At 33.5% G+C, this 18,012-nt stretch overlaps 2 protein-coding genes across 2 annotated transcripts; one reads left to right on the top strand and one right to left on the bottom strand.

Annotated features, from left to right (window-relative positions):
* Positions 1 to 1,932: 1,932 nt before the first annotated feature.
* LOC147555560 (polygalacturonase-like) lies at positions 1,933 to 3,858 on the bottom strand. The gene is made up of 4 exons (XM_086663173.1): positions 3,348 to 3,858; positions 2,806 to 3,095; positions 2,423 to 2,651; positions 1,933 to 2,318 (listed from the first exon to the last, which is right to left on the bottom strand). The coding sequence occupies exons 1-4, from the start codon at positions 3,819 to 3,821 to the stop codon at positions 2,091 to 2,093; spliced, it is 1,221 nt and encodes a 406-aa protein (XP_086519299.1). The 5' UTR covers positions 3,822 to 3,858; the 3' UTR covers positions 1,933 to 2,090.
* Positions 3,859 to 13,150: 9,292 nt separating this feature from the next.
* LOC147555559 (UDP-glycosyltransferase 74F2-like) lies at positions 13,151 to 15,640 on the top strand. The gene is made up of 2 exons (XM_086663172.1): positions 13,151 to 13,958; positions 14,575 to 15,640. Exons 1-2 carry the CDS (start codon positions 13,293 to 13,295, stop codon positions 15,310 to 15,312), a joined length of 1,404 nt encoding a protein of 467 aa, XP_086519298.1. The 5' UTR covers positions 13,151 to 13,292; the 3' UTR covers positions 15,313 to 15,640.
* Positions 15,641 to 18,012: the final 2,372 nt, after the last annotated feature.

The raw sequence follows: 18,012 nt of genomic DNA, 5'->3' as shown, positions 1-18,012 counted from the left end.
GGTAATTGAATATCCACCCCGAATAATTATTGGGACGGTAATGGTAAAACCCGTTTGCTAACGGGACGGAGTTGGGAAGGGGATGAACCGTACCAAACCCGCCCCGTTGACATCCCTAAATATTTCCGCTCAAATGTGGTGGTTGATATGTCGTGAGAGAAACTGTATGGGTGATGAATGAAGGTTTTAATGGTTGAGATAAGAAAGTTCATGTTTAATTGTTTCTCCCTGAAAATGATATCACACCTACCTATGCTTCCAAAGATGTCAAATTACAGTAGATAAAGCTTCAAGTATGGTAAGAGAAAATGGGTGGCTATCTTCTGTCTCTTTGTTTCTGAGAGCATTGAACCAATCCATGAAGGACCTGGGTTCTCCCTCGAACGGTTGGGTTGAGCTAAACACTTGAACAAGAGCTTTTGTGACTCTGCATTCATGTATAAAGTGAATAGTAGTTTCATCCGCTTCCTTACAGAGAGGACATCTGAGATTGATTTGGTTTATGAATCTACTCACTAAGTTATTTAGAGGGAGGATGTTTTGAGCTAATTTCCAGAGGAATAAAAGGATTCTAGGAAGGACTTGGGTTTGAAGTGTATATTTTGACTTTTTCATCAGTCTCGAATTTTTTTAATCAACAATTATTAGTAATAATGGAAAATTTTGGTTTCGTAGACAACTAATCCCATGGCTACTGGTTCAAATTGTCGAACTCTATAGATATGTAAAATACAATACTTCTCCTATAAGATGTTTATCTGCATGTTGTACGTGTACCTTTACTTTATTAATTGAGCGGAAAAAGTTAAGTGATAATTCTCGAATCTAACGTGTATCTTTGCTCTATAAAGGATGATTACTCAATAGTTTTATGGTTTCTTGCATGGGAGTGAAAAGGGAGAGTGCTAGAGACACATTCATAGAAACATGGCTCATAGTTTGGTAAGAGTTTTACAAGGAGTTTGCTTCAAAATAGTAAGGATTGGTATTTTCTTTGTTGAACGATAAGAGGTCCCAATTGATACAGCAACAAGGTGATCCCCTGTATCAAACAAAAAAAAAAAGATAAGTTATTATAATATATAAATACTGAGCCCAAGAAGTAGTGTTCGTTTTGTTTTCAGAAAACGGTTATAAGTTCGAAAAAAATTGCAAAAATGCCCAATACTATATGATGGAGTATATTTTTTGAAATGATGTGTCAATATATATGACTATGTGTACGCCAAAATAATCCGAATAGCTACGAATAACAACTTACATATTTGAGGCTGTTTTTTTGTCTTTCAGATATGTGTTATGAATTATGTACGTAAGCTTTTATTTTTCAATTAGGAGTCGTAGCCTTCCAATTAAATACGTCTCTCTATAAATTCTGTTAGGACACATACTCCAGCTAGATTTGGCGGGGATGAGCGGTCATCGGACATAAATTAAAAATATCTTAAAATTATAACAGTTAATTATTTCCGGGGATAAGTCATGAAATTTGGTAATAATAAAACAATGCTGTATAGTAATTATGAACATGGAGTAAAAGAGAAGTATATGTTGCTTTGCCTAATTAATTAGGTTCTTTGCAACAAGAAATAATAGTTAATTAGGTTCTCTTTCACTTTTTGTTGAAAATAAAAAGAAAAATGTGACAAGGTTATAGTAGGATAATCTAAGTTAGGTCAAAACATATAAATTTTTGTAGGGCCGTCTTATTTCAAAATTGTGAAAATAGTCCCACATATATCAACACAAACATACTTAGATACTCATATTCTTAAAAATGGTGATAGCACGAATCTGGTGGTGGTGTTGGTGGTAGTGGTACCGAAGGATTTCGTGACGGTAGTCAACACCTATGCTAGTAGCTGTTGGCATCCATTCAACATTATCAAGACTGATTTGATTCCATAAATCTTATTCAAATAACATTCTTATTTACTATTAATCAATAGTTGCAATTAGCAACATAAATAAACATATATATCTTTAAACATTTGATTTTAATTAGCAGCCTAGTCATAAATGCTTATAAATATGATAAATTAGTTAAATACATTTTTTTTCATTGTCCATCAAAAGCGTCGGCGAAAGTTTTAAATTTTCTCCAAGCAACTTGTTGGCTCAACAACACCAATTGCAGACCCATCAGCATTATTACAAGAAGAGATTGCACGCTGATTTTTATAAGTGAGATCGACATTCTCCATTGTTATGTCTCGGCACGGTTGTTTCTTACTGCAATCGAAGTCTACAGCTATTTTTGTTGCTGAAGTTCCTCGAATATTCCGGTATGTCACACCACTAATTTTCACCCCTGAAGTCTGCACATCGGAAAAAAAAATTCGCACATAAAATCACCAACTAGCTAGACGATCGTCAAATTTCTAAGATGTTAAATCCAGAAGGAAGAAAGTGAAATATATACCTGATCAGGACAATCTTCATTATGAGGACAATAATTTTGATCAATTATAATCGGGTTATTAACATTATTCATTGTTACATCTTCGAATAAAACCCCTTGAACAAAACCATGGCTTGGTCTACCCCATGATTTTATCCTTACCCCGTTCTCTGTACCACTAAAGGCCACGGTTTTAATCGTCACATTGTGTACCCCTGGTTCATTTAGCTCCCTTCCAAGACTACCAATGCTGTAAAAAAAACAGACAAAAAGTTTCAGTATTGACATTTACTAACAGAAAAGTTGAAGGAGAAATCAAAACTTTAGACAACAGTTTTAAACTGTGGCTAAAAGAATTTATTTTCATTTTATGAAACATGGAAGAACTTAGATAAATGAATAACCTTATGCCATGTCCTGGTCCACAAGAAATATGTTCAATCCAAAGGTTGGAAGTTCCTGGGCCAATTGAGATGCAATCGTCTCCCGTATTAATGTTAGCTTTGATTATTTCGACATTCGTAGATCCTTGTACATGTATTCCGTCTGTATTAGGACTATTTCCCGGAGATTTCACATTTACACCATGGACCTTAACATTCTGACAAAAGTTTATAACGATGTTGAACATCTGACTGTTTATCGACGTTAATCCGCTTACTGTGATATCTTTCGAATTCGTAAATAACAATGACTGCATTATAAACAATAAAGACATCAGTATAAGCTATAAAAAATTATAAACTAAATTATAAAAAAAAAATTGAAAGTTTTGAAAGAACAACATTTGAGTTCTTTTCTATCTCCACTCAGACTGTAGTGAACTTCCGCAAGAAACCCTAATTTTTTTTTCTTATGTTTTCTGATTGAGTTTTTGTGAGGAACGTATTAAAACCATCGATATTTTACATGAAGGTGTAAACAAAGTGTAAGAATATCTACTTACTGTGGCCCCCTCAGGACATTTTCGACCGGCAAGTTTACAAGCCCATAAAGGCATACCACGACCATCAAGAATTCCACCTTTAATTGAGACACCACTCACATATTCAAACACAATCCATTTTCCATTATTACCGATTGCATTATAATCTCGTGGTGCCAAAAGAGTCCCATCAATCTGAAATGTAATATGACGATTATTTCTACATTTTCCAGTAAATACTGCTTGATGTATAAGATATTTTCCACGTGGCACGTATATTATAGCTTCCACGCTGGCAGATGACGAGGCACAAGCAGCTGTCCAAGCATTTAAAAATGATATAGTTGAATCTATTTTTGGATTAGATTTAGCACCAAAATTCACCACATTATATTCAAGTATTGGTGATGATGAATTTACTCTTGATTTTGACAATGAAAAAAAGATAGTAAAAAATATGATAAACAAAGACTTGATTGAAATTGTTTGATCCATTTTTAGGGAGAGAAAGTTAGAGAGAGATAGAGGGTATGAGGGGAGGTTTATTTGATAGAGAAGGATAGAGGGAAGATCTATATATATAGAGAAATATTTTGGGGTTTGTGAGTTTGGTTTGGACTTTTGAATTTTGATATAATTCAATTTAGACGCAATGTTTTGATTGGTTGATGTTACTTTTTAAATATTAATGTGTTGGCGCCGTACTAAAGATAAGGAGAATGCTACGTTCCCCTACAGAATTTGATCGGATGTTTCTTACTGGATGAGTGGCGAGCTCTTTTTGAAAACTTTTGATTAACGGCCCACGTTTGATCAATTTTTCAAAAAGGGGTTGCCACTCATTTCGTAAGAAACATCCGTCAAATTCTTTGGGGAACGTAGCATTCCCGACAAGATAAATATACAAAAATACTTGGGTTATATGAAAGCTAAGTTATATCAATGCTTTTAATTGTATTACTATTGTGCACTAGTAATTTTATATGAAAGCTAAGTTATATGAAAGCTTTTAATCGTATTACTATTGTGCAATAGTAATTTTACGTGTATATACACGTGAATGTATAAGAAAAATTAGGGATTAGTTGAATTTACGTAAAATGAGAGAGATTAGTCACACAACCTCTTTGGTTCTTATTCATTTGCCAAATTTTAGGTTTGTAGTAAGTAATTTGGTTCAAGTTTTACCATAGTTAGAATTTGATATGGTCAACTAAGGGAGAATAATTTTAGGTAACTTTTGTTGAATGTTATTAGTCAACTAGATAATGTAAATGCTTATGTGATGGGTCGTCTAAGTCCAGGGCCGTTCTGATCATAGTGCTAATAGCTCTCCCAACATTACGATTTGAGTCACTCTGACATTCTCTCTCAATGTAGGGCACTAAGGATATGAAGTCTCCATCTACCACTAAAATACTAGCTCTAGTGTTAGAGCCTATCGGACCTATATGGACGATCTCTTGCATTCGGGGACCATCACTAAAACTAACTCTAGTATCATGTTAAAGTTATTAGACTTAACTCTCTTTTCAAACAGAATTGCACATAAATACTTATCTACTTCACGAATTCTAAAGCCGAGACGGTGTAAAATAAAGTCAATAAAATGTAAGGGGCATAGATAAATACTATTCGATTATATGGACTAGTGGTGGTTTTTTTCAAATGGATAAAGTGTGGGTGCATGCATTCGTGCATGGGAAGGAATTAATGGTTGGGGGAGAGACACAAACATGACTCCCTTAGTTTGGTGATATTGTTCATAAGAAGTTTGCTTGTACTTGGATTGGTCGTTGACAAATACTATATGTGCATGTGAGTAGTTCCTACTATATTTTAATGGCTCTATACTTGCTTCTTGGATTCATATTTTCTTCTCTATCTTTCTCTATTGATATTGAATTGAAAAAGATAGAATATAGTTTTGAAAAGAACATATTATCTACATTATTTAAATGAGATAGCCACAAGTTTGGGAAGCCATGTTTCTTGTGATTGTGGAAACCGTTATATATTTGAGGAAAATGTAGAGAACGACATTTTTTAAGTGCACGTCAAAATTTCTATACGAGCACACGCTCCTTTGTTTTGGGTCTCTTAAAAACTCTTTTAATATTGTTATTATTCTTTTGCATTTATTTTTGTTTGTTTTTGCATAGCATGTTACGGTGTCCTGCTTTCAACCAAAAAAAATAAATTATGGTGTCCTGTTAGGGTTTCTAATACTTTTATTATATTGTCGAAATCTGACTGAAAAATAAGTTGAAATTCATATTTTACCTATATATATATATATATATATATATATATATATATATATATATATATATATGTATATATTTCTTTAAGATACTGGACAAAATCAGACCATCCACTTCAGATTTTAGTTTGCTTGATGATGCCCATTTTTTCAGATATAGAGTCATTTTTGTAGTTTCTCTTTCTAGAATTGTCTCATTTTCGATTATCAGAATACAAACAAGTTCTAGTCGGATGGTTGACGTACAAGAAATCTCATATACTTTAAATTCTTTTCTTTTTAATAATAAAATGTTTGTTTTTATTCACAACAACAAGGGGGTGAGATTTGGGCCCTAACTTTTAATGAATTAAAAATAGTATCCTCCATATTTATATGCAACAATGTCGTGTCCTCTCAGGCAAAAACACCATCTCTCGGGAACAGATTTGAGCTTATCCTGCGCCCACAAATGTGGCTGCCTTCAAATGACACATTGTGTCTATATTCATTCTTCCCGCTCATTTTATAATGGATCCGCCCATACTGGTTTGGAGTAATTTTTATATAGGTCAAAATAATATAGAAAATAAATGAAAAACATGACGGTAGTACTTTAGAGTCTAATAGTCTTAAGGATCTTTACATGGTATATCTTTTATGATAATGAAGAAATGACCTCCTCCTGTCCGGCTACTCTCCTGACTCAATCTCAATCGGAAGAGTGTCCGAGCATTCTGTCAGAATCGTAAAACTTATTCAATTCATGATTTAACTACGTAATATGTATTCATGGTGTATATATGTCATGTAATAAATATAGTGACTCTGTGAGTCTAATGTTAAAAAGAATATAATTAGAGTTAGAAATTTTGAGGTTGAATTCATGTAATAGTATTTTTTATGGGTCCGTGGGTATATAGACCAAAATAATATTCAAAAAAGGTTTATGATCCAATCTTCCCAAAACATGGATATTTAGTCCTTTTACATTATGGACATAATAACCCATTCTTTATGAGAGAACTACCGTCCATGTCCCTCCCACAAAAATCACGGGATTTTTATTTTTTCAGGGTGAATTTGGAATGTTTCTAATGTGGGCGTGATTTAGGGAATTTAAAGCAACTAACGTATAAATCCGAAATTGATTTTTCTCTATCTTCTAACCGTTTTGGGAAGCAAATCTATTTCCAAATCAATTCAAAACAAAAATCGTAACCAAATCAATTTTCTTTCTCTTTACAGATTTGGGAACCAAATCAATTTTCTCTCTCTTTACAGATTTGGAAACCAAATCAATTTTCTCTCTCTTACTATGTAAATTTTTTTCGATTCAAATCAATTTTCTCTCACTTAACTTTCAGATTTGGAAATAGTATATTTTTTAGGATCAATTTAGCGTGATTTGGGGGTTAATATACAAAACATATATATCACTTTCTCTCATTTAACTTTCAGTTTCGAAAATAGTATATTTTTCTGGGAACATTAAAGCAACATATGTTTTCGTTTTTACTCATACATAAATACACATAGAATACAAATTATGAAACAAATACGTAAATTATGTATTATTTATGACGAGGAAACCATCATTTGTCAAGTATACAACATCATTTATCAAATGTATGTGGGTCTTGTTCAATAACTTACACATAATTTCTTTTACATTACACATCCTTTACATTCTGTTACAAAAAAAAAGTACAAAATCTTCTTTGGTTCAAAAATGGTGCCCATCCATGTACTCTTCATTAGTTTTTTTGACTCACTTTGATTTGATGATTCTCTTTGAAATTTCATCTGGTATATAAAATCTACACACATAAATACACATACATTAAAGAAAAAAAATCATATATTGTATTATAAACTACATGTACAGTTTCGTAAATTATATATAATGTTTGTCAAATTTTGACAACATTTGAAGGTTTTGAGTAGTTTGGTAAACTTATCAAGGCTACTGTTTTGGGTGAAAAGTACACGTAATGGTAAATAAATAATACACAATTTATGTGCACTTATACGTAAATTATATGCATAATGGTAAGAACATGAAGATATACGTAAATTATATATACTTTATTGCAAAGTACACGAGATTTGATAGTAAAGCGAAGTATTTCTACTAATGAAATGAGTACTGTTTTGGTGTTAAAGCACGGGTAATGTTCTATAAATTACCCATAATTTACTATAAATTGTGGTAATTTACGATAAAGTACATGTACTGTAAATTCTGTTACGAGTAACCGTACGAAAGAACAAATGTTTCATAAATCCGTACGGATTGAAAACCAGATCTGAAGAAAAAAAAATGAGAATATCATTAAGCTTAAATTACAAATCTAAAGATATCTGCTATGATGATTGATTGCAATAATGTCAAACTCGAGTTGAAGGATTAAACATCAAGATCAAAAACATAAATGAAATTTTAAGAGAGAGAAAGAAAATAAACATCAAACATTCGATTGATGATTGATAATCTGATCTCACGAAATATCACAAACAACAGAAGATTAAACATAGATCTAAAGAAATATGATATTATCACTGGATGCAAACATAACATACTAACTTTGAAGGAATCATAGAATAAGGAATAAACATAAAGATCTTAAACAGTTATGAAAATTTTAGGGGTTTAGTTATGAATCATTGAATAAGGAATAAACATAAAGATCTTAAACAGTTATGAAAATTTTAGAGAGAGAAAATAAACATCATACATTTGAAGTTAATGAATTAGTAAACAGATCTTAAAGATATGTATCATAAATCTAATACGTTTTATAATAGAGCGAAATAATTAGGGTTTTAGTTATAAGAAGAAATATTAGATATTAACAATGGTGTTTATAAAGATTTCGAAAGTATTAAACCTGATAAATGATGAATTTGAACAACAATATAATGTAGAAGAAGAAGATTTTCTGAGTTTAATGGAGGTTTGTCAACTAAATCGGTTTTAGAGAGATCAAATAAAGAGTTTCCTTTACTGAAAATAATGAAGATATTCTTACTTTGAATAGAAACATGATTGGAGAGAAATATGGGAGATAATAATGAAGATATCCTTACTTTGAATAGAAACATGATTGGAGAGAAATACGAGAGATAAATATGGAAAAAGATATGCATAGATTTCGAAGATAAATCAGTTATAAAATATGGAAAGGTTAGATTAGGGATTATGAAATAATATTTATTCTAGAGATTTGTGTTTCTCTCTAGATGAGACCAAATGGACTAGATATCCATTTATATTATTTTTTTGGTTTTAAAACCCTTTATAGGATTAGAGAGGATTATATCTACTATTAGGACCCGTTTTTTGGACTATAAGCCCAAAAATTCTTTTATTATTGGGTAATACCCCACAAAATCTACACTCAAAGACTATGGTCTCTTTTTTTGGTGAAAGAAAGACAATGCTTTCTGCATCGATTAATAAAATTTCACATCAGCCCTAAGTTGAATAATAACAACTTACTTCAATTTTAACTCTACCTCCGTGGAAAACTACTTCGTCACTTTTAAAAATGACCTAGACTCATTATCTAAAATATGAGTCTAAAATATCAGCATTCTTAAATAAATTTGGCTAGGCTTTTACACATGTAAGACTTAGAGAGAGAAAGTAAGCGAGTATCATAACCTAGCAAAATGTATCAATGGTGATTTGTGAACATTTTCATTTTTTATTTACAACTATAGGGGGACTCCCTGGACATACTCTCAAGTATACTCCCCTTCACAGTGACACGGTCATTTTGGTCGTTTCACAATTTTTGTCATACTGAAAAGACTAAAATGGCCTTGTCCTGTGAGGGGGAGTACACTTGAGAGTATACTTCAGGGAATTCCCAATTCATTTTCCCTAAAATTATTTCCTCTCTCTCTATTTCTCTTCATGGATAAAGTTTTGGGATTAAGTACTTCAACAGTGCCCATAAAGGGACACCAGTGGGAGTTTTATGAGCACAGCGAGTTTTTACGAACCCCACACAAATCCATCCCTTAGCCCAAAATATAGAAAGAGTTGTTGACACTCGAAATTCCCTCTGGGGAGAATTTTAAATCCACTCACCATTTTTTGTTATATACACTCACATCTTAGGTAATCTGAAATGAAAAGAAATACAATGCCTCCAACTGGATTCCTGCCGATTCTGAGGGAGATTTTATAAGCACCCCAACTCATTCTTGCTAAAGTAGCCAAACTTTGAGGGTTTTCATTTTTTTTTGTTTAAAGAAAATCAGAACATGAATCTTGTTGTTGTAACAAAAAAAAAAAAGAGCTTTTTGGCCATTTAACATAAACGCAAACCCACATGCCAAATGGGTGATTAGAATACCCATTCGAGGAAAAAATATTACTTGTAAGCTTATGGTGGTTAAGTTTTACACTGCTTAAAGTTCGCATTGATAGTTTTTATTAGCTACGACAAGATAAACGTATCAACTTCAACAAGGAAAATGAAAAGGATAAATACCTCAAGAAAGTAATGTTTAATTTCTTAAGATGGACAAAAGTTCGAACTCTTACTGATCTAAGACGTCGATTTTAATACAAAGATGTTTTTGTTTTTTTTGTTATTGAAGTAGAAAAGGACGCTAACAAAGCGAATCAATAACCAAAACTTATAAGTGCCTTAGATAAGGAGATCTGCGATAGGCAGGAGCTGATGTGGTTGCCTCCCATTTCAGCTTCTTTTTCTCCAGACACTTATAATATTGAGTTCGATCATATATTTACCTTATAAGTATAAGTATTTTTGTCTTTTCATTTTTCTTAGACACTGATGATTTATGTTACAAGTATTCATGTCTCTTTGTTTTTTTCAGATCGACCTTAATAAGTACCACTATAACAATTCATGTCTAAATTATTTTTCCTTTTCCATAACAAAATGTAAAGAAAAATTTGAAACTCTATAAAAGAAATCAGAAATTTTATTTTACTGAGGGACCAGCCTAATCGTGTCCTCCCAATTCGGCACAAACAGTCCCAACCCTAGTCTGGGGTTCAGCAAGTCCGCTCTCGTACTGGATCGAAATTTAAGGTTCAACCACCCAACCCCGCATGAAGCCTGACCCAACCTGATATGCACCACTAGTTGAGAGTTACAATAAAATAATAGAAATAAGTATATAATAATGATTTAGGTTTTTTGAGCTTACCCCCTCAAAATTAATTGGTAATTGAGTTTACTCCCTTCAATAATTGGTAATTGAGCTTACCCCCTTGAATTTAGATTTTTTGTCAAAACTACTAAGGATATGTTTGGTATGTGATAATAAAATCAGAAAGTAAATAATATATGAACAAAATCAATCTTTACTAATCATATTCCTGACCAAATCAAACAATAAAATGAAGTAGAATCCCTAATATGAATCATATTGAAGAATAGGTGTTCTTGGTAGTGGTAATTATTTCACGTACGTCAAACATAGCCTTTGTGTTTTTGTCACTAATAGTAAGTCCAAGGGGGTAAGCTCAATTATCCATTATTGAGGGGGGTAAACTCAATTACCAATTACTGACGAGGGGGTAAGCCCAAAAAACCCTGATGATTTTGTAGTCCATACTCAGGGCCAGCCCAAGTATATCGGAGGCCCTAAGCGAAACTAAAAATTGAGGCCCCATACACTGGATATTAGAAAAAATTAAATAGAATTTAAACAATGCAGTCGATAGGAATCAAACCCTTGACCTCTTATCCAAATTTGAACTCTTTACCACTCAGCTACGCCTTAAATTATGCTTGAAATTAGTTTAAAATATAATTATTTTTTTCGAAAGTTACGTAGTAAATAGGAAACATGAGGCCCTTGATTATTTGGGGCCCAAAGCGGCCGCTTTGGTGGCTTTGGTCACGGGCCGCCCCTGTCTATACTTGCTTGCCCAAATGGTTGAAAGTGCTGACATATACTTCAAAACCCTCAAGATCTTAAGTTTCATCCTCCTAAAGAGGTGAAATCCATGATTTATTCAACTTCAGTTATTAAAAGTATAAACAATGTTATAAATTTGTCGGGTTTTAGACCTCTTTCATGTTGTTGGGCTTTAAATCTCCTTCATTAATGACTGAATTTAGACGGTTATCGTGTTTATCACATTTTCGTGATGTATCAAAGATATGAAATACGAAATGACTTAGTTGTCCAAATGTTTGTTCAATATAACAAACAAAAACCACAAACAGAGGAAGATTCTATGTATATTTTAGCATTTAAAGTAGATTGGACAGTGATGTTAGCTAAAATGTCCAAAGACAAGTCATGTGATACTGATCCATGTTTAAAATAGGGAACTTGGACCATAAGTTTCGGGTACCGTGGTTGATGAAATCATGAAAGAACTCCAAAATAATCATATATAAAATGAAATTAACTATGAATTAAAAAAAAAAAAATCCATGTTCTACCTTTGTTAATTAAATTATTTGATCTTCATATTGATCTTCTCATTTGATGAGATCTGCCGTGATCTCTTTCGAGTCCATCGACAATACATGTATACACAGAGGGCCGGCCCAAACATTTGGGATGTCCCAACCGAAGTTAAAATTTGAGACCCTTATATAGTGCATATCCGAAAAAATAAATAAAATATCAATAATGGTTCAAAGAGGAATCGGACCCTTGATCTCTTACATAAACCCCATGCTCTCATCCACTATCCTACAATTTATCATGTCTTAAATCTATTTGAAATATAATTATTCTGTCGAAAGTATCATACAAAATTCGAAATTTGAAGTCCTTAACTATGTCGGGGCCCAACGCTTTGGTTGCTTTGGGGTCAGGGCCGCCATTGTATACACATTCAATTGTATACGTTAACCTAATTCTATACAGGTGATTGATAATTCCAATCACATTCACAACTTCAAAAAAATAATGTTCTTTTCAATAATGCTAAAAGCACATGTTATAAAAATCAATACATTGATTATTCTCTAGGTTTTTTCACGAAAGGTACTATTTCTTCTAAAAATCAATATATTTTGTTTTTTTTGTTGGAAGATCACCCGTATATTTTGAGGTGGAGATGAATTGATAACTCACCAAAGCTAAATACTTGGTTGAAGTCTAATGAAATAGAAAAACTAAAACTTGAAGTTTATTTTAGACTAAACAAAACCAATGGTCCTGGTTTTAAGCCAATCTTTTTACTCCCTTGATGGACTTTATGACTTTTTTGAAGAACGGTTGATTTCTATCTAGGTCTGACTTCTGAGATACGTCTACTTTAGTCTTTTTTAGTCATTTTTCAGGTCAACAGTCAACTCTTATCTTTTTTGATGAACCTTTTCACTCTCTTGATGGACCTTCATTATATTGATAGACGGTTAATTTCTATTCTATTTAGTTCTAGGATACGTCTACTTTTTTTATTTTATTTTGGCAATCATTTGCAGGTGTAACTCTTTCTCTTTGGATGAATGGTTGATTTTCTTGACGAACGGGTGATTTCTATTTAGGTATTGTGTTTGGTCAAACTTTTTAGCATTTTCTTTTATCATATTTCAACAAAATAAGCATCACTCTCTCAAACAGCCTTGCGTCTGCCCTGACGTCAATGGTCCTAAGTTTATTTCTGGCATATCATCTCTATAATTGAGTTTATCACATCATCTATATAAAAGTAACAGCCAACTACACTATCTATCTTAGTAACTGAGAGAGAGAGAGAGAGAGTAGTAATGGAGAAAGAAGGGAAGAGAAGTCATGTTCTTTTGCTTCCATATCCAAGCCAAGGTCACATAAACCCAACTCAACAGTTTGCTAAGCGTTTAAACTCTAAAGGTATCAAAACTACACTAGTCACAACCATATTCCTATCCAAATCTACCCAAATATCCTCCCAACCAGGTATCGAAACGATATCCGATGGCTATAACGATGGTGGGTTTGCCGAAGCAGATAGTTTAGAATCCTATCTACAAAGGTTAGAAACAGTGGGTTCAGAAACACTAACTGAACTTATCAAGAAACTAGACCAATCTGGTAACACAGTGAATTGTATAATCTATGATGCATTTTTACCATGGGCTCTAAAAGTAGCAAGAAATTTTGGGTTAATTGGAGCTTCATTTTTTACTCAAGCTTGTGCTGTTAATACTATTTACTATCAATCTAAAAAGGGTTTGTTTAAATTTGAACCAAGTAGTAGTAGTATTAGTAGTGAGGGTAATATTTACATACCTGGATTGCCTTCTTCACTTGCTTTTCAGCTTTCAGATTTGCCATCTTTCTTGGGTATACCAGGATCTTATCTGCCTTATTTCGAACTGGTTTTGAATCAATTCGTCAATGTTGAAGAAGCTGATTGGATCTTTATCAACACCTTCTATGAGTTGGAGCTGCAGGTCTGTAATATATATTGAATCTCTTATTATTTACTCTTATAACTTATAATGAACTTTTAGGAATGAAAAGATATACTGTTTGTTTTTTCTACATATTTCAGTCAGATCTGACTCATCTGACATTGCTGAAAGTAACATGTAAAATCTGATGGAGTAACATTATAACCCAACTTAACTTTTAGTAAACTTCAGCTTGAGAAAATGAAACAGTAGTTGTGGAACTTGTGTTTGGGGATAGAACAGAATTTAGTACGAAAATGATACAGGAGGCTATAAAAGTAGACATATCCTTGACCTAAATAGGAATCAACCGTCCATGGAGAGTGAAAAAATCCATCAAGAGAGAGAGAGAGAGAGAGAGAGTTGACTTGAAGAGGGAGACACTAGATTTCGTGTAGTCTGAGTAAACTTTGACTTGTAGCTTCTTCTAGCACTACTCATTATGTATATCACAAAATATTTCTGTGTTTGTTATTCTTAAACTATTTTTAGGTCTGAAAACAAGCCTTGCCCAGCATTTCTATCATGACTAACAAAAAATTGGTTTCCCATACAAATGGTTTTATCACCATAAAACAAGTTAGTAGTGTCTGATTAATTTGGGATGTATCCGCAGGTGGTAGATTGGATGACGGAAAAATTTCCATCCTGGAGAACAATTGGACCAACAATACCATCTGCTTACCTAGACAAGCGAATAAAAAATGACACTAGTTATGGGTTGAATCTCTACGAACCAGATACTAGTGTGTGCATGGAGTGGTTAAATTCTAAAGATTCCGAGACAGTAGTTTTCGTATCGTTTGGGAGCATGGCAGAACTTAATGAAGAACAAATGGAAGAACTAGCAATGGGTTTAATAAAAACCAATTTCTATTTCTTATGGGTAGTGAGAGCATCAGAAGAAAGTAAGCTTTCGAATAAGATCTTAGACGAGATTAAATCTTCAAACAAAGGTTTGACTGTGAGATGGAGTCCTCAATTAGAAGTACTTTCACATGAAGCAGTTGGATGTTTTGTGACACATTGTGGATGGAATTCTACACTTGAGGCATTGTCTTTGGGTGTGCCAATGGTAGGAATACCACAATGGACTGATCAACCAACAAACGCTAAACTTGTGGAGGATGAATGGGGTGTTGGAGTGAGAGTGAAGGTTAACAACGATGAGAAGAAGATTACAACGAGTAAGGAAATAGAATTATGTATAAGAGAAGTAATGGAAGGAGAAAGAAGAGAAGAGATCAAGAGGAATGTGACCAAGTGGAAGAAACTTGCTCAGGAGGCAGTTGATGCTGGTGGAAGCTCGGATAAAAATATCGACGAGTTCGTAGCTAAACTCATATCCTCCTGAATCTTAGAGGGTGACTCTTCCTATCTCTCTTTGTTTATGAGAACTAAATAAATAAATGGGTGCATTCTGACTACATTCATTAGAACATGACGAACACATTCACATAATTCCGGCTCGTGTACCCGTCAACTTAGTTAAGTTGTTGACGAATAAATATTGCTTTAGAATGTACCGGAAATGCAATTTAAAGAAGTTTATGATTTCTAATTTGTTTCTTAATCTTATTCATAATTGTTACTAGTTAGTTTCTACTTCTATGAAGTTATGATTTGGGAGGTTGTCATTGTTGTAGTCATCTTTGAATTAAAAAAATGTTTATTGCAAGCTATATATATGTATGTGTTATAGAATGTTTTCTACTTTTGCTTTCAACATATAAAAGAAGTCAAGTTTTCTTACAATTAACAGCCTAACTCGATATCAGTGAGCTAGTATTGACCTGAAACTGAACCAATTTCTCATACTCATAGGAATATAATCTCTCTAGGCTCATTTAACTTCATGCACTGTGTGAAATGGCTGACAAATTGTACTACACAGAGACATTATCAGATTTAATATACATATTCTACCATGATTGTGTTGCCAGTCTAATTCCGCTGCTTATGATTCACTATTGACCGTCATCGATATCCTAGGTTAGTTTGTTCTACTATTTAAGTCTTTGCTATCATATACCCAAACAGCTCCATTATTTTGATTTTTTTTTCTTGTTTTTTTCTGATACTTCTAATCCCCTGCTTTGCTCATTTTCCAAAGAAAAATGGATTACCTGAACTAATATACTTTTACAAAGAAATTAGGTTAATTAAGGCTGGAGGTCGCGGTATGCCAAATTTGGAGCACCAGATCGCAAACCCACCCACAAAGGGTACAGGGAATCCGACACACGGTATGCAAGGGGGGTAGAGCACGTGGTAACTTTGTACCAGAGCATATATATATTTCTTTAGATACGAAGATCATGATGCATGTTCTTGCATAAAACACTATTTGAAGGAAAGAAATTGGGTCTTCTTACCAGAACAGCCAGACATGAATGGGAAGTGCTTCCATAAACCACTCACAACATCCATGCTGAAAATTTGGACAAAGAAATATCAGAGAATGAGAGACTACAAAATTACTGAACAACTAATCAAGCAAGAGTTTAGTCTGTTTATGAAAAAAGAAAATAAATATAGGTCAAGAAAATAGTTATAAGCTATCAAGAAAACCTGTTTGTTGATCTTAGATGCTCGGTATTCAGTAAGTTTGTTTTCTTCTATTCGATTTTACCTTCCCAACTCTATCCAGCTGTTGCTTTAGGTTCCGGCAACGCAACACCATGGCTTATCCACTGCAATAAACTTAAGATCAGTGACTCACAAAACATGTCATGGTTTTGTTATCTTTCATTAACATCACTTATAACGTCATAAAATTCTGATACTAACTTCAAAAGTTCAGCACGTGGAAATGTCTATCTCCTATTTCGCCATTATTGTTCCATGATTACATGAATGTATAACAAATAAATTCCTTTCACACCTTCCAACCCCATAATTTCCAAAAAAAGATTTTGGGACCAACCTCTTTCATTCAGATAAGAGGTAGTGTCATGAACTTGAGAACTTACGTCATCATGTCGAGAGGAATGTAAATGTGGGTTGGAGCTCCATGACTTTTTACCAAGGGAACAGAAGTTAAGCATACTCAATAAAAAAGCAATGGGAAGAGCATGGCAAGCTCTAGCTTCAGGTGGTCCGAGGTGTTAAGTTTATAGTCATCTAACTCAAAACCAATTGGCTATGAGCAGAGAGAACCTAGACATGATACTCTTGGTTACTAGTTCACCATTTTCCCACGTGGGACTATTCTTACAAGGATGATGTTCTAAGCTATGTTATCACAGGATCATTCTAATTTAAACCCTAGTCTTTTTTTTCTGTTTTGTGAGTGATTGGATCTTGATTCCAAGAAGGGACATTTATAAGAAAGTAAAAATGAAGAAAAACTCACCAACTTAACCACAAGACTAGATCGCTGTCCCCTGGAATCCTCGTGCCCTTTGGTTATTTCTCTAATTTTATGATACTTCGGCAAACCCTAATCAAGACATAGAATCCGATCTAAGAGTTTAAATTCTAGGGTTTCCTTTGCTCTTATAAGCTTGAACCTTCGTCAGAATCGAATTCCAGTAACCTCTCTATCTATCTATCTCCGCAACTATTTATTTGGCGGGAAATAAAATAGGGTTAATTCAAATTTGGCTCTCAACTTGTGCCAACTATAAAATTTGGCACACATATTTGTCCAAATTCAAATTTAGACTTCTACACCATGTTTCTGTTAGTCATAGTTAACGGACAATATTTTCTTTCCCTCTTTACCCCTTCTTTCAAAAGAATTGCCCTCTTGTCCTATCGCCTTTCTCTTATTTGAAACCAATCGTCAGATACGGCTTGCAACTGATGCAAGAAAAAGATTCCCTGTCTCCCTCTACATTTGGCAACCACCGCCAACCCAACGTCGCCACCACCTTTTGTGACTCTATCCAACAATATAACCTAAGCTTCAATCACAAGATTCAATTGAAGTTTTGGAGACTTCAAGTCAAACTTCGGCCTTAAAGCTTCTATTTGTTTATAGAGAGATATAAAGAGACATGGAGAGATAAAGATAAAGAGGGGAGAAAGATTAAGAGTATTTTCATTTTTT

Source organism: Eschscholzia californica, unplaced genomic scaffold (assembly GCF_041429995.1).
Source record: "Eschscholzia californica isolate CP2 unplaced genomic scaffold, dmEscCali1.0.p SCAF_2, whole genome shotgun sequence".
Lineage (NCBI taxonomy): Eukaryota > Viridiplantae > Streptophyta > Magnoliopsida > Ranunculales > Papaveraceae > Eschscholzia > Eschscholzia californica.
The sequence above is the reverse complement of the archived record's forward strand: the minus strand, read 5'-3'. Positions and strand labels throughout refer to the sequence as shown.

Bases quoted from the DNA above. Each gene is read 5' to 3' on its own strand.
- LOC147555560 (XM_086663173.1), bottom strand. From the start codon at position 3,821: ATGGATCAAACAATTTCAATCAAGTCTTTGTTTATCATATTTTTTACT. The intron at 3,096-3,347 runs GTAAGTAGATAT...TTTATAATGCAG, and splicing joins AATGTCCTGAGGGGGCCACA to TCATTGTTATTTACGAATTC. The intron at 2,319-2,422 runs GTATATATTTCA...TCCGATGTGCAG, and splicing joins ATGAAGATTGTCCTGATCAG to ACTTCAGGGGTGAAAATTAG.
- LOC147555559 (XM_086663172.1), top strand. From the start codon at position 13,293: ATGGAGAAAGAAGGGAAGAGAAGTCATGTTCTTTTGCTTCCATATCCA. The intron at 13,959-14,574 runs GTCTGTAATATA...ATGTATCCGCAG, and splicing joins TCTATGAGTTGGAGCTGCAG to GTGGTAGATTGGATGACGGA.